The sequence below is a fragment of the Lycium barbarum genome, chromosome 2 (assembly GCF_019175385.1).
Source record: "Lycium barbarum isolate Lr01 chromosome 2, ASM1917538v2, whole genome shotgun sequence".
NCBI classification, from domain to species: domain Eukaryota; kingdom Viridiplantae; phylum Streptophyta; class Magnoliopsida; order Solanales; family Solanaceae; genus Lycium; species Lycium barbarum.
In genome coordinates this window covers 7,174,707-7,192,891 of record NC_083338.1, presented here as the reverse complement: position 1 = coordinate 7,192,891, position 18,185 = coordinate 7,174,707, and the positions used below count along the sequence as shown (strand labels likewise).

Here is an 18,185-nt window from a genome sequence, read left to right as displayed (position 1 = left end):
TGACTAACTACCAGATAGATTATCATATGGCTGGTCAGAAAAGCCTAAATGCATCACAACTTTAGATACATTGTACACACTTGAGCTAAACTACACTCGATACAAATCGATCGATCCAAAAACGAGTAACTGTATAGAACCATCTGCAGATTTTGCAATAACCATTTACAAGAAACACGAAAAAAAAATAAGCCACCAACCAATCAGCGATTACTAACTACACTTCTAGTTTACAATGGCTCTCGCCAAATACGCCCAGCTACTTTTAGCTTCAGCTCCTTCCTGTCACCACCAGAGAAGAAAAGCGCCATACTCCTCTGAATAATCAGCCCGTCTAAACTGTCTCGGACAGTTTTATGACTATCACGGATACTCCTCGGTACTCCTTGCCATGTTAACTTTCTGCCAAATCCACCTACTTCAAGACTATAACTAAATCTTTTTGCATCATCGTCATCGCCCATAAAACGAAGGAATGCCATGTATACCGGTGCCAATCCAAGGTTGAAAGCCTCAAAGTGCAGGCAAAACTGGTGACCGAAACAATTGAAAACCTATTCCAGAAAAACAGCAAAAGAACTATTACCAAAACAACCTTTTCAAGCAGCAAATTGCATCCAGAACAATGTAAAAATCAACAAAAAAGGACCTCCTTTTACAGGCCAAACGCTAGTCAGAAGATTAACTAATACTGTCACCGCCCCAATTTATATGATGGTGTTCGACTGGGAACATAGTTTAAGAAAAACAGGAAAACTTTCGAAATTTGTGGTCTAAAATAAAACATAGATACTTGTGTGGCTATAAATCATCTCATTCATGGTAAAGTAGGTATTTTAAAGTTAAATTGTTAGCACTAAATATAGAAAGGTGTCATATAAATTGGGACAGAGGAGTAAGCAAACAAAATGAGTCATGCTCTTCTGTCTGCCTTTATTTCTGACCACAAAAAAATAAAGCCGGTCATAACAGTATGAGCCTACTAGCAGTAGCTAAAATGCAAACATGACGATGAATGATGAACTTAAGTTTAAGATGTAGCAAAAAGTATACATCACAACAACTGAATAGAGAGAAGCAAAGAAAACTAGTTAAAAGCTTCAGGGCTCAAGCACGCTTTAAGCACGCCTTTGACAAGACTAATGTGTAGCAGATGTTTCTTTTGTGAAAGAGTAGGTGAAACCACTGATCGTCTACTGCTACATTGTGATTCAACCTAGTAGGTTCGGACATTATTTTTATATGTTTTTAGGGTGTAGCGGATGATGCCAAAGGATGTCAAGAGTCTAATGTCAAGCTGGAAGGGGCAGAGCATCGGAACAAGCTGAAACAGATTTGGAGGACTTGCCCTTTGTACATTATGTGGAATATTTGGCTGGCAAAAGGAGGAGACATTTTGATGAAAAGAAACATAATTTTTCTGTAGTTAAATCTAATTAGGCATTTGGACATGAAAGTGTGATATTTGGTAAAAAGTAAATATTTGAAAAAAGTTGAAAAAGGATATTTGGGAATCGAGCTGTGTTTGGACATGCATTTAACTTGAAAAAAGTTGAAATTTTGTGTGGGGAAAAAATAATTTCACTTGGAAAACTAGTTGAAACCACTTTTTCAAACTTGAAGCTCATCTTCAAAAATCAGCCTAATGTATAAGCAAACACTATTTTGAAAATTTTAATCGAAAAAAGCGAAAATTTTGTATGGACAAACAGACCATAAATGTATTCATAGCTTGTTTTCTGGTGCAAGGAACGCAGGATAGAGCATTTGGAACATCTTTTCAGTTTTTTTTGCACTCCAAGATGTCATAGATATATGGTCATTGTAGTTCCCCTTTTCTTTATATACTCTTTTGCGATACCTTCTTGGTACTAGTCTTTAATAAAATTATTTACCTTTACCTTGTGAAAAAAATACCGTTGTTCTTAGAGCTTTCTACCTAAACATATATACACAAACAATGGATTATTTGTTGATCTGGCGAAAGAGGCCCTCAAAAAACTCTCATTTGCATTGTACCTAACATGTTAATATGTTATAAGAACCCATCGTTCCAGAAAAACTGCTGATATATGGAGACTGAAGAATTTTCTTTGCACCACCAAATATAATTTGGCATGTCTACATGAGGGATGACGCCAGTCACACATCTTTACAAAGGAGAGAGCTAGGGAAATAACCCTCTCAACTCTCATTATAGACATTCTTTTTTCGGATAGGTTCATAATAGGCATTTTAACCGGCAATTTTCAGATCTGGAAGTAAAGATTCTTTTTACTGAGTTTGATTCTTTTTAGACCTTCAATCTATATTACATTATTTGCATTCATGACAATGTGCAACTGTATCATGAAAATAAAAGGAAAACATATAGGCATTGTAGTGTTGAAAACCCTCAACATATGCAATGTGTGATAAACAACAATACCCTCACTGACCAACCCCTTCATCCCCTTAGGGGTCGTTTGGTTGCTGGTTAGAGTTACGCAAGGTTTTGTTATACATGTATTAGTTATTCCATTTTATACCCTGCATAAAATAATACATAGATTTCCTCATAACTTATACATGTATTAGTTATGCAGGATTGTAAACTGATAACCAAGCACGTATTTAATGTGCTGAATTTTATACATAGCAACTAAAATGCTACCAAACATGATACTATTAGTTATGCTGGTTTAGTATATGAATAACTTACTTATTAACCAGCAATCAAACGAACCCTTAGGTCTCAAAGAAAAAGGTAAAAGGAGAAAAAAAAGAATAAGAGAGAGAGTGAGAACTCACCGTCAACATCCATGTAGCATTCTCAACTTCTTGAGGATTAGATTTGACATAACGATGATTGAAGGTACACCCATCATGCATGTCAACTTTGTGATCATCTTTTAAGTGTGAAACGAGGTACGGAATATCACCAGTAACAGCGCATTCAGATCCTGCATACGGGCAATTATACGGTCGAAATCTGCAGTTCTGCTCATGTCGAAGCCTAGTATGATAAGTGAATATATCTTGACAGCCAAAAATTTGGTATCGGCATGGCAATTCTAGTGACTCGGCAATTTTCTCCAGTGCTAGACATCTTATGTTTCCAAGCTCATGGCGGCAAATTGGACATACATGTACTTTCGACTTGCACTTCACGCATAATGTGTGGCCGTTTGGACACTTACAAGAAAAAGGTCAACAAGCTCAGTAAAAGCCAAAGAAATGCTTCTAACGACTTGAAGAATAAATAAAATAACAAGCTTAACAAAAAAAGAAGGAAAAAGAAAAACAAAAAGTAAGTTCAGTCGCCAACTTCTTTTTTGGAAGGCATTAAGGATTATCTTTTTTTTTTTTTTTTTTTTTTTTTTTTGGTGAAGGGCACTGGTGGGTCAACATATTTTTCTTCTGATTGTGTCACAACAAACACACTGTATGCCAACGGTTGAGTTTCTAACATTTCAATTTGGTTTATTCAAACTATCACACATTACCCTAGGAAAGGAAGTATTTATCGAATACCACTTTCTATATTTAGAAACTCGTTACACCGAACATCCTACAAGGCATATTTAAGACGACAAGATTCAAAGGGCATTTTGGTACATTACACACATCCTTAGTTTAAGGCAACAAGATTAAACTCCGCGCCGAGTCAAAACTAAAACAAACAAATTGAAACAAAACTAAAACATACAAATCAAAACGAAGGGAGTATTACATAAAAGCAAGACAGGAAAATCATTTTTCCAACTTTCTATCCCGAAAACATACCAAAAAATTCAAATTCTGCTAATAATGTTAAATTATATGCTTTACCGACTTCATTGTGGTAAGTCGTTTACATAGGCCATATAACTAGGAGGTGCATTGGGTATGTAGTACAGTCCATAAATACATTTATCTTATAGAAAACTAGGTGCTCTCTTATCTAGCAATGAAAAGCATCAAATTTTCGTTGTTATTTTCTCTAATACAGCTTGTAGAGCTGACTGTCCATAACATGAGACATTTATCCTTTAGGAAACTAGGCGCTCTCTTATTGTTAACAAGTGATAACAAGCCTAGACTTTAACCGTCATTTTTCCTCATTCACCTTATTTGAAGGAAACGAAAGGAACATTCGAACTCCAAGGAAGAAAGATGGGAAACCCTTTTACTTGAAAGCTACTATACTTGACCTCTTTCCTCAATTAAAAACTTTTCCCCCCTCCAGCAATTCGAACAAATATAAAACAGCTACCAGTTTACATTGTTGGAAACTTAATTAACATCTTGCCAACTAACCATTTTTCAGTATTAAACCTTTGTTTAGACACCTTTTTTGTCAAGCTCTTTATTTTAATCTATGGAACATGTTACTAGCAACCACACAGGTCAAACTAGGACCTGTTTATTGCAATATAGATAGTATATTTAAACCGTCCAGCAGTTGCTATGAAGGAAATATCATTAGTCACGCGCTTTTTAAATGAAACTCTTAAAGAGTCGGGGATGTTTTTGGAAAAATATACTCCTCTTTCCCAATTTACGTAATGAAGTTTGACTGGGCATGAACTTTAAGAATGAAAGAAAGGCTTTTTCCGACTTGTGGTCTAAAACAACCATAGAAATATGTGGGTATAAATCATCACATTAGGCTAAAAGGGGAGTTTTAAAATTAAATGGTTACTAAATATAGAAAGATATCATTCTTTTTGAGACTAATTAAAAAGGAAGAATGTCATATAAATTGGAACAGAGGGAGTAGTTAAAGGGTCACGCTCTGCATTAAGCAAGCTTACTACAATATATAAGTTTGGGGCGAACCTACGGCTAGAATCATTGCATGAACTAGAAGCTCAATTTCTCTAAAACTCAGCTTGCAAATCTCAGTGCCCACTTTAAGCAAAAACAAACTCTTGTACGAGCACAAAGAAAATAAGAAAACAAAACTTGCCAATTGCTTCACTCAAGAATTTGAAGCACCAGTATTATGGACTATGGTCTGTAAGCAAGTAACTTGTGGCTCTTTAAAAAAGGAGAACTAATACATGCAAAGTTAGATATCCTCATAGGTTTGGGACAATGATAACAGAATAACTAAATAATTATGTTTTTCAGCCCTCGCCCTCACATGCGGTTTGATTCTTTTTCTTTATCAAAGCAAGTGGAATTCCTTTAATAATGATGATAGGCTTGGACCCAGGACATCATCCTGTTTTAATACCAACACTCCCCTCTTACGTGCATGTCTGATTCTTTTTCTTTGGCAAAGCACGTGGAAGTTCCTTTTGATAGGGATGATGAGATCTGGTCCAGGACATTTTCCTGCTTTAATACCATATAGATCTTAGCCTAAGTCAACTGCAAAAGTTAACTCAGGAGACAACAACTCATTCTCTCAACTAATACAGGATACTTAACACCTCTGCACGCCTAGAACTAGATATCTGGAGCATGAATAACATAACGTGGGGCCCAACATTGGGAAAGATGAAACTTATTTCTAGGAAGGTACTCCTGCTCTCTAGCAAACTGCAAATTTTTACTAAGAATGCGGAGAGACGCTATTTCATCTCTACTGAACAGAGGAACAGACATTTGTCCCTATAATAGCTCGAATAGATTATATAAAGCTGCAATTTCATCAAGATGTTACACTTCAAATTAAAGACTCATTAGTACTATCTATATAGTCATTTGTCTAGAAAGAAAGCTAATGAAATATTATGGAAGCTGGAGATTAGTATATTAGTAAAACTTTTTCTTAGCAATCAAACCATTAACTATCCAATACGCTCTTTCGAGATTGGAACAGTAACAATCTGGTGCTCAATAATCGTTTGGAAAAATAATTGACTACTTGTGAAGAGATTGTAGCATTTTTCTTCAACCGTTTTTACTCATCTTCGATAATATCTATATATTTACAGGTTCATAAAATCCATCAGATATATATCTGCATCCTTGTCAAAATCCAACTGCAAGTACCAAAAAATCTCCTCCACCTTGTACCACTTAGGTGAATAACAGAATATGTCAAGAGATCTCAAACCACTTTCATTGCAAAATCTGTTATTCCAATTTAAGCTTACATTAAAACCTACCTGGTGAATTGGCGGGTACATTGGATTCATACACACAGGGCATTCAAGTAGTTCATGAACAGCACTATTAGATCCCGCTCCATGCTTCCCACCGATAACAGCCGTGGATTTTCTAAAAGGGGAGTTTTTGAATTCAGCACTTTCTGGTGCAATACCATAGTCGGAATATGCACTTCGGGAATCACCAATATCCTGGTAATTGCTGCCTCCGGGAGCCATGATTTTTATATAAACTATTATGCGTTGACAACAATATATATCCTCCTCAAATTTGATCTTCTAGTTCTCTCGACGACCCTGATAAATTGGAAAGATATTCATCTATCAGAATAAAAAGGCAAAGAAATCAACCTATCAAACAAAATAGGAAAAAGATCTACATAAATGGAAAATGAATAAGGTGTCAGAAAGGAGGTTTGTGCCATTACTAGTCAGAGAAGCCTATTTTTATGTCGGTTAATGCAGGCAATCTAACACCAACCACTTCCATGGATATTCATTTGTCAAGTCCTCATGGCTAACCAGAGAGAAAAAAATTTCGCAAGCAGAATGAACTAGGGGTTTTGAGTGTGTGTGTGTGTGTGTGGGGGGGGGGGGGGGGGGATGCGATAACTAGTCTATGACTTTTCGATTCTAAGCAGATGCAGAAGAATATTGTTGCTGCTGTCTGGGAAGCATTGATATATCATGCATGGAGAGCTCAGAATTGGAAGCTGTTTAAAGGGATAATTGTATATACCGAGAGAGTAGTTACTCAAATTAAGAAGGAGCTAGTTGATAGATTAACACTACCTTACTTGTATAGGAAACTTCATAGATGTAGAGGAATTATGCAAAGGATAAATGCGTAACTAGTCTTATGCTGGAGGCTCATGCTCAGTATTCAGTTGGGATTCTGAGTTGGGTGCTCATTAGGTTGTAATTCTGCTTTTTGGTTGTTATGGTAATCTTTTAAATTGTTTACCAAAAGCTTTTCGATTGTGAGCATTCAAGATTAGCAAGTTGCACATCATGCTAGAACAGAAAATCTATTTGAAGTATAACTAGGTCTAATGACAAAAACTTGTTGAGATGCTTGTTTAAGATCAAAATCATATCAGTCGTAGAATAAATTTAACGAACACTTTACAGACCCGGAAAAAAAAAAAAAGCTAGAACAAACACATCAAATTCCCGAAAGCAATTCCAATTGGTCATTTAGCAATTGCGTGAAGTAATATAAATAATAGTTGCACATCTGTAACTTCTCTTCAGATACTAACAAAGTCCTTGTAGTCCAAATAAATGCGAAGCTATGTTACTCTCAGGCAAATCATCCAGAAAAGAGTAGGTCACAGCCCACGGCCCGGAAAGAGAATTTGCAATGGGAACGAAGCTGCTACTAACTAGTTCAAGATTTGAAATTCATTTTTAGGCATCATTTAGACGGAGTCACAGAAATCCATCGAGGTGAAATTTGAAAGATGGATGTAAATAAATAATGAACAAAGACTACCACTCTACTGTATTCCTACTTCATATATAGAAAGTCATTGCTAGTACATCTTCAAACAGCAGATTATTTACAAAGAGGACCACTATATTGGAAAACAAAGTGATTTTTATCCAGAATGACACCTCATCTGCAACTGAGTTTCCCGGTATGGATTGAGCAACATATTCAAGAAAATCTTTACTTTTTGGATAAGTCCAAGAAAACCACTCCTTTCGTCGTAAAAATTTGTCCAATTTCGTATCCAAGAATCAAAGAAACAAACCTTCGACTAAGATTTTCAAGTGTATCATATTGTCTGAAATGAAATAGATCATAACCTTTTTTTAGGACAATGAAAAAGATCATAACTTAAGAAGCTTTTTTATATATCTAGATTTATTTGGAAGTTGATTTTTAATAAGTAAAAGTTTCTTATAAAGATTTGGCATCTTATGTTTGGCAAAGCTTATAAAAATATCTTAACTTGTACCTAAAGTTTCTCACTAAGAGCTAGAGTATATTAACTGTTTCTTCAATGTTTCTTGAAAGAATGGTTTACTTCATTACTTAGAATTGCCTTCATCGTTATTTTGTAACTTATAGTCAATGTTAGTTCCTGCTCAATAACCCCTTAAAAGTATGACCATTTAATGGTCATACTTTGACTAGGCACGGGTATTAAGCAAAGAGTAGAAATTTCATTATATTTAACTAAAGTTGGGTCCAAAGATAGAGATAAATAAAGAACTAGAAGTACCTTTTTTTTTTTTTTCAAGATAGGTTTAGAATTGCTTTGAGCATAGAAGTGGATATCTTGGTGCCTTTAATGCTCACTACATTCGTTTTGCTTTGTTTATATTAGGTTATCGAGGGATGTATTTGACCAATGTTCCAAGCTCAGTTGTAAATTAGATAGCTCATTCTGAAAATATTTTAGAAATATAATGGAAAATACCAAGTTGTATTATTTCCTGCATCAAAGTACCGAAAGAACACATTTAAATAGCATTAGACAAAGGGACTTTGTTTGCTCTCATGTGAAAAGTGACGACCATTATGGGGCGGAGGGAGATAGAAGTTCTTGAAGAGTAAAGAAAGGTTTCTCCTGAGAAGAGGGGTTGCTCGGATGGTCAGCAACCCCCCCCCCCCCCCAAACAAAAAAAACCCACAACCCCAGGGTGGGTGTTCGAGTCATCAAAGGAGCAATAGCTCCAACAAAGGGAGATCAAAGGGGAGGGGAATAAAAAAGATTTAAAAAAAAAAAAAAGGTTTCCCCTTTAGTAAAGTAGTCATATTCTTGGAAATTCTAAGGAAAGTAAGCTAGTAATTCTAGGGTTGAGGCCATTATAAAAAGAAATGGCACTCTTAAAATTGCTTTTTTGGCAGTGGTCGGATTTAGCTGTGTTAATAATAATGTCACTATTAAAAAAAGAAACTGATGCATGATAAGTATAAAGACTTAGTATTATGATTTTTTTCCATTTCAAGGAACTCCTTAAAAAAATTCATGCAGCTTCTCTCTTCTTTAGGGAAGTCAGAAGTGAGAGTGATTTGCTCAAAAGTTGTTTAAAAAGTTATATAACTTCGTTCAAGGATAGACAGCAAAATGAATAGCGAATAGGAGCACTTCATATATGATTTAAGTTGAAGATAGACTATAATCAAAAACTCGAGATGATAGCCAAGTAATACTATCAACCAAGCCAATGCAAAATCACATGCTAAGTACAGGCTTAATGATTTTCGTTGCTATTTACTTTAAGTTGACAAATGAAAACTAGGTAGGTTTTTGTTGGAGGTCTCAAAACAGCAGGTCTATAATAACAGTACCCAGAGAGTGTGGCCAAACTTATGACATCAAGATTTGTGACAAATATGCCAACATTTAGGGCCCGTTTGGACATGAATTCTTTTTCCTTTTCTCAAAAAATATTTAGACAATGTTTGGTTACACCTTAGAATGATTTTTCGGTTAGTTTTTTAAGATGAGTTTCAAATTTTCCACTCACAGTACTGCAACTTTTTTCAAGTGAAATGCACATCAAATACCATTTTTCAACTTCAACTTCGACTTTGACTTCAAATACTATATTTTTTCAAATATCACTCAATTCATGTCCAAACACCTACTTAATAGTGCAATTTCAGAGGTACTCGTAGAGTTGTAGATGCTAATTTTCTACCCTACATTCACCTCTCATTAAGATTCTGCATACACATTTGCTTAATATTTTACCGGCCAAAGCCATCAAATGCTTTAGTGTTTCTAAGTTGCTCGGACTCTTCACTTTTGGTGCCGCACCAGTGTAGACACGACATGGGTGTGGGTGTGGGATCCGTACCCGATCTGGTGAACCGATTTTGGGTACTTTGACCAAGATCGACAGAGAAATTCTGGACAGATGCAATGATTTGTGTAATCAAAACAAAAGCTAAGGTGAAATTGAAGAAAATGGAATACATTGTATATAGAAATTTCTATGTCACTCCTTTTCCTTTTATCTCCTTCCAAGATTCTCCTCAAGTTTTCCTCATAATATTTCGTAATTTAGGTTTAATAATTCTATTTTTAAATATTTGAATTATTTTTAGCCGAATCCCCGCACCCGTATCCATACTTGGATCCGTATCCCCGAATCTTAAAATTTAGATCATAAAGGATCCGACCTCTAGATCCGCACCCGTATCGTACACCCGCACCTGAGTCCGAGTAACTTAGGTGTTCGTGCAGGATACCTTAGTTAACCATACTGACACACCGAGATGAATAAATCTAAGTTCATCAAACACAAATTTCTTAAGCCTACTTTCTAGGAGCGGATAGAGAGTTCCCAGCTGACAAGGTTATCCTAAACGTCCAGCAAAGTATCACCTTAAAGGGAAAAAAACATAGACACCAAAGTAGATAAGGTATCTTACTTATTTTCCAACATCAGTCTGTAAAAGGACCATATAAGAATCTTCTCAAAGAACTTTCTTACACAAGAATCGGACAAAATGTCTACAACAACAAAAATTACTATTCCTCACTCACCAAAAATTACTATTCCTCACTCACCTTACTGAGAAGGCATAACTTTGATAGGACAGAAATGAGAAGGAAAAAACCTAGAATTCAAACCAAGAAAAAAGTTAAGACACAAAGGTCCAAACTTTATGAGCTCATAACAACTCCCATAAACAAGAAAAGCACAACAAGAAACTTTTTTTAAAGAGACAATCAGCATCCAACAAGATTTTGCCGATCAACAAAACTAGAAGCTAAGTCCAGAACAAACAATCAAAGATCCAAACTTTATTAGCCGTTTAGGAGAGAGAGAGAAAACTCAATCCTTGACAAGAGAATATTTCTGGACTATTCACTTTTCCCCCCCAACATTCTCAATAACTCCAAGACTGCAAAAATAAGCAGATGCAATTCAAAAAAAAAAATCTGAAAGTTCCCTCAAAAGCACAAAAAACACCCTCAATGCTACCACATATGCTTCTTCACATTTATCTTCCCTCTTTTAACTTTTGATTCCTCAAATTCAAACAACAAAAAAAAAGGCACAAAAACATCAACTTTCCACAAATGAAAAGTAAAAACCTGAAAGCCTTCAAACCACAAGGATTATCAGCACCCCGCATACATAAGCTTCAAACCAAGAAACAATACCACAGTAAAAGTCCCAAAATCTATGGGAAAGAAGAAAAACCTAGAATTCAGACCAATTTTATGAAATAAAGGTCCAAACTTTATGAGCTCATAACAAATCCCATCAACAAGAAAAGCACAAAAATTATCAGCACCCAACAAACACAAGCTTCAAACCAAGATTTAAAAAAAATACCAAAATCTAAGGACAAAGAGAACAAAACTAACCAAGAGAACAGTATGGTGTTTTGTTGTATTGTATTGTACTGTATTAATGAACACCATGTTTGGATAGACTGTATTGTTTGGTGTGGTTTAATAACATTTGTATTGTTTGGTTTGACTGTATGGTACTGTATAATAACTTGTAAGTTTACTAAAATACCCTTAACTCTTAATTAGAAATTAGTTTATATATATTAATAAAACTCAAGTAAAGAATAAAATAGAAACTTTAAAAAATAAGTAGGTAGTGGGTGGCGGTGGTGGAGGGGTGGATGGTGTGAGGTGGGTGGTTGTGGTATGAGGGTAGAGGTGGGATTGGGTGGTGGTGAGGGGTATTGGGTGGGGGTGGTGGAGGGGTGGGTGGTTGTGAAGTGGGTGGTTGTAGGATAAGGGTGGGCGTAGTGGGCGGTAGGGTGGGGGTGAGTTGTTGTGGGGTGGGGTTGGGCGGTGGTGAGGGGTAGTGGGTGGTGGTTGGGGTGGGTGGCAGAGGAGTGAGGTAGTTGGGGGTGGGAGTGGGTGATAGGGCGGGGGTGGAGTGGGAGTGAGTGGTAGGGTGGGGGTGGTTTGGGATGGATGGTGGAGGGTGGGGCAGGGATGGGGTGGGATGGATGGTGGAGGGTGGGGTAGGGGTAGGGGTAGGGTGGGGGTCAGTGGTAGGGTGGGGTTGGGGTGGGGTATAATGGAGAAATGAAATATGTAACCACGAAAAAACCACCAAATCCGTGATTACAAAAATTAGGACTTTTCATGGTTATATAACCATGGAATGAACCACGAGTTTACAACACCATACCACATAATTTTAAGAACAATGAAAACAAACATGGTTTCATAGGAAACCATACATTAATGAACCACGGGAAACCACCGTCCAAACAGGGGGTAAGGGAAAGAAAAGAAAAACCTAGATTCAAAAACCAATTTTATGACACAAAGATCCAAACTTTATGAGCTTATAGAAACAAGAAAAGCACAAAAATTATCAGCACCCCACAAAAACAACCTGCAAACCAAGAGAAAAAAAAAAAAAAAAATCTAAGGGAAAGAAAAAATCCTAGAATTCAAACCAATTTTATGACACAAAGATCCAAACTTTATGAACTTATAAAAACTCCCAGAAACACAAGCTTCAAACCAGGAAATAAAATACCAAAATCTAAGGGAAAGTAAAAAATCCTAGAATTCAAACCAATTTTATGACACAAAGATCCAAACTTTATGAACTTATAAAAACTTCCAGAAACACAAGCTTCAAACCAGGAAATAAAAATACCAAAATCTAAGGGAAATGAAGAAGAAGAAAAACTAGAACTCAAAACTATATTTTTTTATGACATAAAGGTCAAAACTTTATGAGCTTATAACAACTCCCATCAACAAGAAAAGCACAAAAATTATCACAAACACAAGCTTTAAATCAAGATTAAAAAAAACACACCAAAATCTAAGGGAAAGGGGGGAAAAACAAGAATTCAAAACCAATTTTTTTTTTTTATGTCATAAAGGTTCAAACTTTATGAGCTTATAACAACTCCCATCAACAAGAAAAGCACAAAAATTATCAAAAACACAAGCTTCAAATCAAGATTAAAAAAAAAAAAAAACAAGAATTCAAAACCAAATATTTTTATGACACAAAGGTTCAAACTTTATGAGCTCATAACAACTCCCATGAACAAAAGAAGCACAAAAATTATCAGCACCCCACAAACACAGCTTCAAAAAACAAGCAAAAACAAAAAAATACCAAAATCTAAGGAGAAAGAGAGAAAACTAACCAAGAAAAGCAAAACCAAGATCATATTTTGTACCCAAAAGCCTGATTAATTCAGCTAAGTAGAAGAAAAAAATCCTAGAATTCAAAACCAATTTTTTTTTCTTATGACACATAGTCCAAACTTTATGAGCTTATAACAACTCCTAGAAACAAGAAAAGTTATCAGCATCCACAAACACAAGCTCCAAATCAAGAAATAAAATACCAAAATCTAAGGGAAATAACCAAAAAAAAAAAAAATTATCACATAAAGGTCCAAACTTTATGAGCTTATAACAACTCCCATCAACAAGAAAAGCACAAAAAATTATCAGAACCCCACAAACACAAAGCTTCAAAAAACAAGGAAAAAAAAAATACCAAAATGAAAAGAGAGCAAAAAAAAACTAACCAAGATCAGATTTTTGTACCAAAAAAGCTTGATTAATTCATCCCATTCTGTAAAAAAGCAACCAATAATTGGGTCTTCTTGAAATGATTCATCAAAAAAAAAAAATATTCAAGGGTCTGAACAAAAGGGTAAGTATGGGTGGTTGAAATGAAACAAAAATCCTTAAAAGCTTTCTCCTTGATTTATGTGTCCACAAAAACAGCCTCTTTTTTTTTATTTTTAAACAGTACTAAATCTAAGAAAACTAAACAATTTGTTTGTTTCTTTTTACAAGTATACAAATCTAAGGTAACAAGAGTCAAAGAGTTGAAAAGTGTCACAATCAAATCAAATTCAAATCCTCATATTAATACAATGGAACTATATATGAGACACACCCCCTTATATAGTTTACTGATTTATGACACAGACACACATATGTGTACAAATAGGGGGAAAAAAATAGATTTTTCAAAAAAGATTGGATTTTTTTTTTTTTGTATAACACAACAATTTTTGTGGAAATATGTCTAAGAGGATGACCATTAATGGTGGACTATAATTGAGACACATACACACATGTATGTGTACAAATAGGGGGAAAAATGGATTTTTTCAAAAAAAAAAAATTTAAAGGGTATGGTGAATTTAGTACAACACAACAATTTATGTGGAAATGTGTAAGAGGATGACATTAATGGTGGACTTTGAAGTTTGAAGCTGTGCTGGCTTTTTCTGCTAAGGTTGGTGGGGTCATATTTACTTTTTTTCTTTTTTTGTTTTCTTGATGTTCTCGTAAGGGGTAGAAAAAAAGAAAAAGGTGGCATTTCGCGTACGCAACGTTTGAATTTTTTTTATTACCATATATGATATGATTTCAAGATTTTAGGGGGTCCTATGTTGCTTTTTTAAGTAAGTGTTTATTTTGGGCACACCTCCACTATTTTATCGGTATTGATTATCGAACTATCTTGAGCACACCTCGACTATTTTATCGGTATTGGTTATTGAACTATAACAAGAACGAGGTGATTATATCTTTTTTGTTTCTTATTTGGTATCCGATACTTATTTTAGGACTAATAGAATTTGTATTGCGTAAGGTCTATCAAAGGACGAAGCGCACCTTTTACAATTTCTTTTTCATTTTCGTGGTTCAAAATCGAAAACCTCTTATTAAGGATGAAGGGATTTTTTATTCGCCACGTAAGGCTTATTAGAGAAAGACATGCGTCTTGCTGTGATTTTTGCATTCTCAGAACTCGAACCCAGAACTTCTGGTTAAGGATGAAGGGGCACGAAATGTCTATTAAAAGGGAGGTGTTTCCTGTAAAAAAAAAAAATAGATTCTCTGGATTCGAACCCTGTACCTCTTGTTAAGGATGGAGTTTTTCTTTATGATCTATTGAAGAGGGAAGTCAGTTTTACTAGGATTTTTTTTCATTTAAGACTTGAACCCCAGACTTTTGATTTAAAGTGGAAGATTCTATTCATTCTGTTGCAATACTTGATGGTCGAATAACTCTGTCTACCAAGACTTAAACATATAAAAACATATTACTTAATATTTTTATTAATTATTAATATTCAAAATTTGTACACATCTCATTAACTACTAGGTGATATCACTCTGTTATGTTATACGGGGTCGTTTGGTATGCTGGATGGGATATTCCATGGAATTATTTCATCCCACCTTCTATATGAATAGTAATTTATTATTTTAATATAAATAGTGAGATAAAATAATCACGGCATTAGCTAATACCCAAATCAAACATGGAATAAAGTTTAATCTCAAAATTTATCCCCAAAATTATTATCCTTATCCCATGTTCCAAACAACCCCTACTATTATTATATTACTGACTTTCTAAAGTTAACTATGGTTAATCATAGAATTTAGTGGTGGGCATTGTGTACAAGCAATGAAGCCATGTGGAACCTGTCAATCAGTTATGATTAAAAAAATATAGGGATATTAAAATAACTTTTTTAACTTGTCGGTCGACCATGCAATTTTTTCTTCTCAAAAATATTTGTTTGGTCAAATGTCTCTTTAGTTTTGTTTTGAAAAATTAAGGTACTTTTGAAAAAATAATCCCCCAAAATACTTGCCACCTTGACTTATATATAGTGTAGTAGTACCTGTAGAAATTTGACATGCAAAATTTCAGTTTTTGCTGTCTCCGTAGTCCGTTCCTCCTCCCCATTTTTTTTATGTAATAGAAAAAAATTAAAAATCACAAAACAGACAAAAGTATATGGAAAAAGCAATTAAACACATGTATTTTTTAAGTTCAACCAAGCCAACCCTAAATTACTATAATTAACAATAGTAACATGAATCCCCTAAAAATGAATCTAATTGCACTTATCCATATTTTCCTGGGACTATTTTGGAAAAGGGTTAAAAATATTCTCCGAACTTATTTTGGATAAAAAATACCTCTCTCATCATTAATGTTTTCAAATACACCCCCGTCCTAAAGGAAATTTCCAACATAACCCGATTTTATTTTCAAACCCGCTCCATTTAAACCTGACCCAATTAAATAAAAAACTCACATGAGTTACCCGCCTGTGTCTAATGGCTCCAGACGTAGTACTTGGGAACAAGTTGGTGGCATATGAGTTTTTTTATGTAGTTGGGTCGATTTTAAATGAGCGGGTTTAAAAATGAAATCGGGTTATGTTAGAAATTTCCGTTAAGATAGGTGTATATTTGAAAACTTTAATGATGGGAGGGTATTTTTCACCTAAAATAAATTCAGAGAGTATTTTTAGCCCCTTTTTTAAAGTAGAGAGATATTTTTGACCTTTTTCCCTATTTTTCTCCGGGAATTTGAAAGAAACTTTTGGAACCCCAATACGTATTAAATAGATTTTTTTGTACAATTTTTTTCTAAAAAAATAAAAAAGGAAACTTTTTCTAGAAACTCTTTTGTCAAAGAATTGTCCAAATTAATGCCACATTAGCCTCGATGACTTCTCTTATGGTCAATGACTGTTTGATTTCAAATTTTGTGAACCCCGCATGACTGTTTTGCAGAAAATTGATCTAGAAAATATATGCACAGTTGCTTTCTGGTATTGAATGCTAAGTTTCAAATTATTTATTTTACTGAATGATTATGCAATTCAAACACTAATAAAAAAATCTATATTTTCTTACTAAAAAATGTTTAGTGGCTATTTCTCACTGAATATCGGTGGGAAAAATACAAATGATGGTGTTTTCACACGGAAAAATTTGAAAGTTTTTCAGCATTTCACTGGAAACCTATTTTCCACTCCGCGTTTCCTCAGCGAGCTGGTTCAGTGGAATGAGGTGGGGAAATCATGATTTTTAACAAAAAATTCCCACCGAATGTCGGTGGGAAAAACATATGTTTCTAATAGTGAAAGTGTTTTAAGTTGTTACTCTAATGACGAAATTTATTTCTGATTACTTGCAATATCACACCATATGTATATTGGTTTAAAAAAATAAAGTATCCTTCATTGGCTTCGTCCTTAATTGGAGGTATCAGTTCAAGACTTGAAGAAGGGAGCTATCGCTTTTGATATGAGCGTTTTACATCCAAGAGTTATACTTCTCAGCATAAATTCAAATTACTCGACTCCCAAAATTAATATTGAACGCTGAATGAAAGAAATTAAAAAAGAAAAATACATCGAAAAAATTAATTTCATGACTCATTACAAATATTATTTTAATTGTTTGTCGCCATCTGGTTGAGAAATGTGGACTTGGTCAATATAAACGTTGGCTATTAATTTTTACAAATATAAAGATGTCGATAGAGATCATAAGCGTAGTTTTAAATTTAGGTTGAGGCAAACACTTTTGTTAAGATAGATGGATTGTCTCATTAATTGGCGAAATGTGAACCACCATAAAAAGGAGCGAAGCTAATATATAGAAAAAGTTATCTCATATCAGGGTCAAAGTAGGAGAGAAGAAGGTTAAATGCTAAAAAAGATGTTGATAGAGGTCATATAGGTGCAATTTTTTTATTTATTAGTTACGTGCAAACATAATTTTGTTGCAGTAGAGGAAGGTCAATACTATTTAATTGGATGGAATGTAAATTTACCTAAACATGCCAAACTCACATGTAAAAAGGTGTGTTGAGTTAGGTTTAGAGGAAGGAACACTAAATACAGCAAAGAAAATGACGTTGGAAGAGCTCATAAACATAATTTTAAACCTAAGTTACAGATAAATATAATTTTATTAAGACATACGTCAAACGTAATTTAATTAGCGAACTATAGAATTACTAAAAAGGGCAAACTCATGTATAAGAAGGTATTTCACACTGAGATTAGGGTTAGAGGAAGGTTAAATGCGAAAAAAATCAAGTCGTAAATGTAATTTTAAAATCTAAATTACATTTAAATAAAATTGTATTGAAATTTAGGGTGAATGAAAATTTAATTGATGGAATACTAATTTATCAAAAGGGACCAAACTAGTACATGTAAAGGTACCTCGTATTAGGGTTAGGGTTAGATAAAGTAGCATTAAAAAGTAAAGGTTTACAATTATGTTTGAACTTTGCAAATGGTTTAGATTTGTCGCACGTTAGTAATTGAATTCAGATTTCTCTCGTCAT

General features: G+C 34.5%; 1 protein-coding gene across 2 annotated transcripts; it reads right to left on the bottom strand.

Moving 5' to 3' along the window:
* On the bottom strand, nt 1–14,221 carry LOC132626025 (E3 ubiquitin-protein ligase SINAT2-like). Of its 2 annotated transcripts, none has more exons than XM_060340735.1 (4): nt 13,604–14,221; nt 6,081–6,377; nt 2,791–3,174; nt 1–554 (listed from the first exon to the last, which is right to left on the bottom strand). In XM_060340735.1, exons 2-4 carry the CDS (start codon nt 6,297–6,299, stop codon nt 231–233), a joined length of 927 nt encoding a protein of 308 aa, XP_060196718.1. In that variant the 5' UTR covers nt 6,300–6,377; nt 13,604–14,221; the 3' UTR covers nt 1–230. The 2 variants fall into 2 exon arrangements, with proteins under 2 accessions (XP_060196718.1, XP_060196717.1); XM_060340734.1 differs by having other exon boundaries at nt 13,585–14,220.
* Nucleotides 14,222–18,185: the final 3,964 nt, after the last annotated feature.

What these genes read in the sequence shown, in the direction of transcription:
- LOC132626025 (XM_060340735.1), bottom strand. Translation starts at nt 6,299, where the DNA reads ATGGCTCCCGGAGGCAGCAATTACCAGGATATTGGTGATTCCCGAAGT. An exon ending in TGTACCCGCCAATTCACCAG is followed by an intron (nt 3,175 to 6,080) that starts GTAGGTTTTAAT and finishes TTTTCTTGTAAG; the next exon opens with TGTCCAAACGGCCACACATT. An exon ending in ATGCTACATGGATGTTGACG is followed by an intron (nt 555 to 2,790) that starts GTGAGTTCTCAC and finishes TTTCTGGAATAG; the next exon opens with GTTTTCAATTGTTTCGGTCA.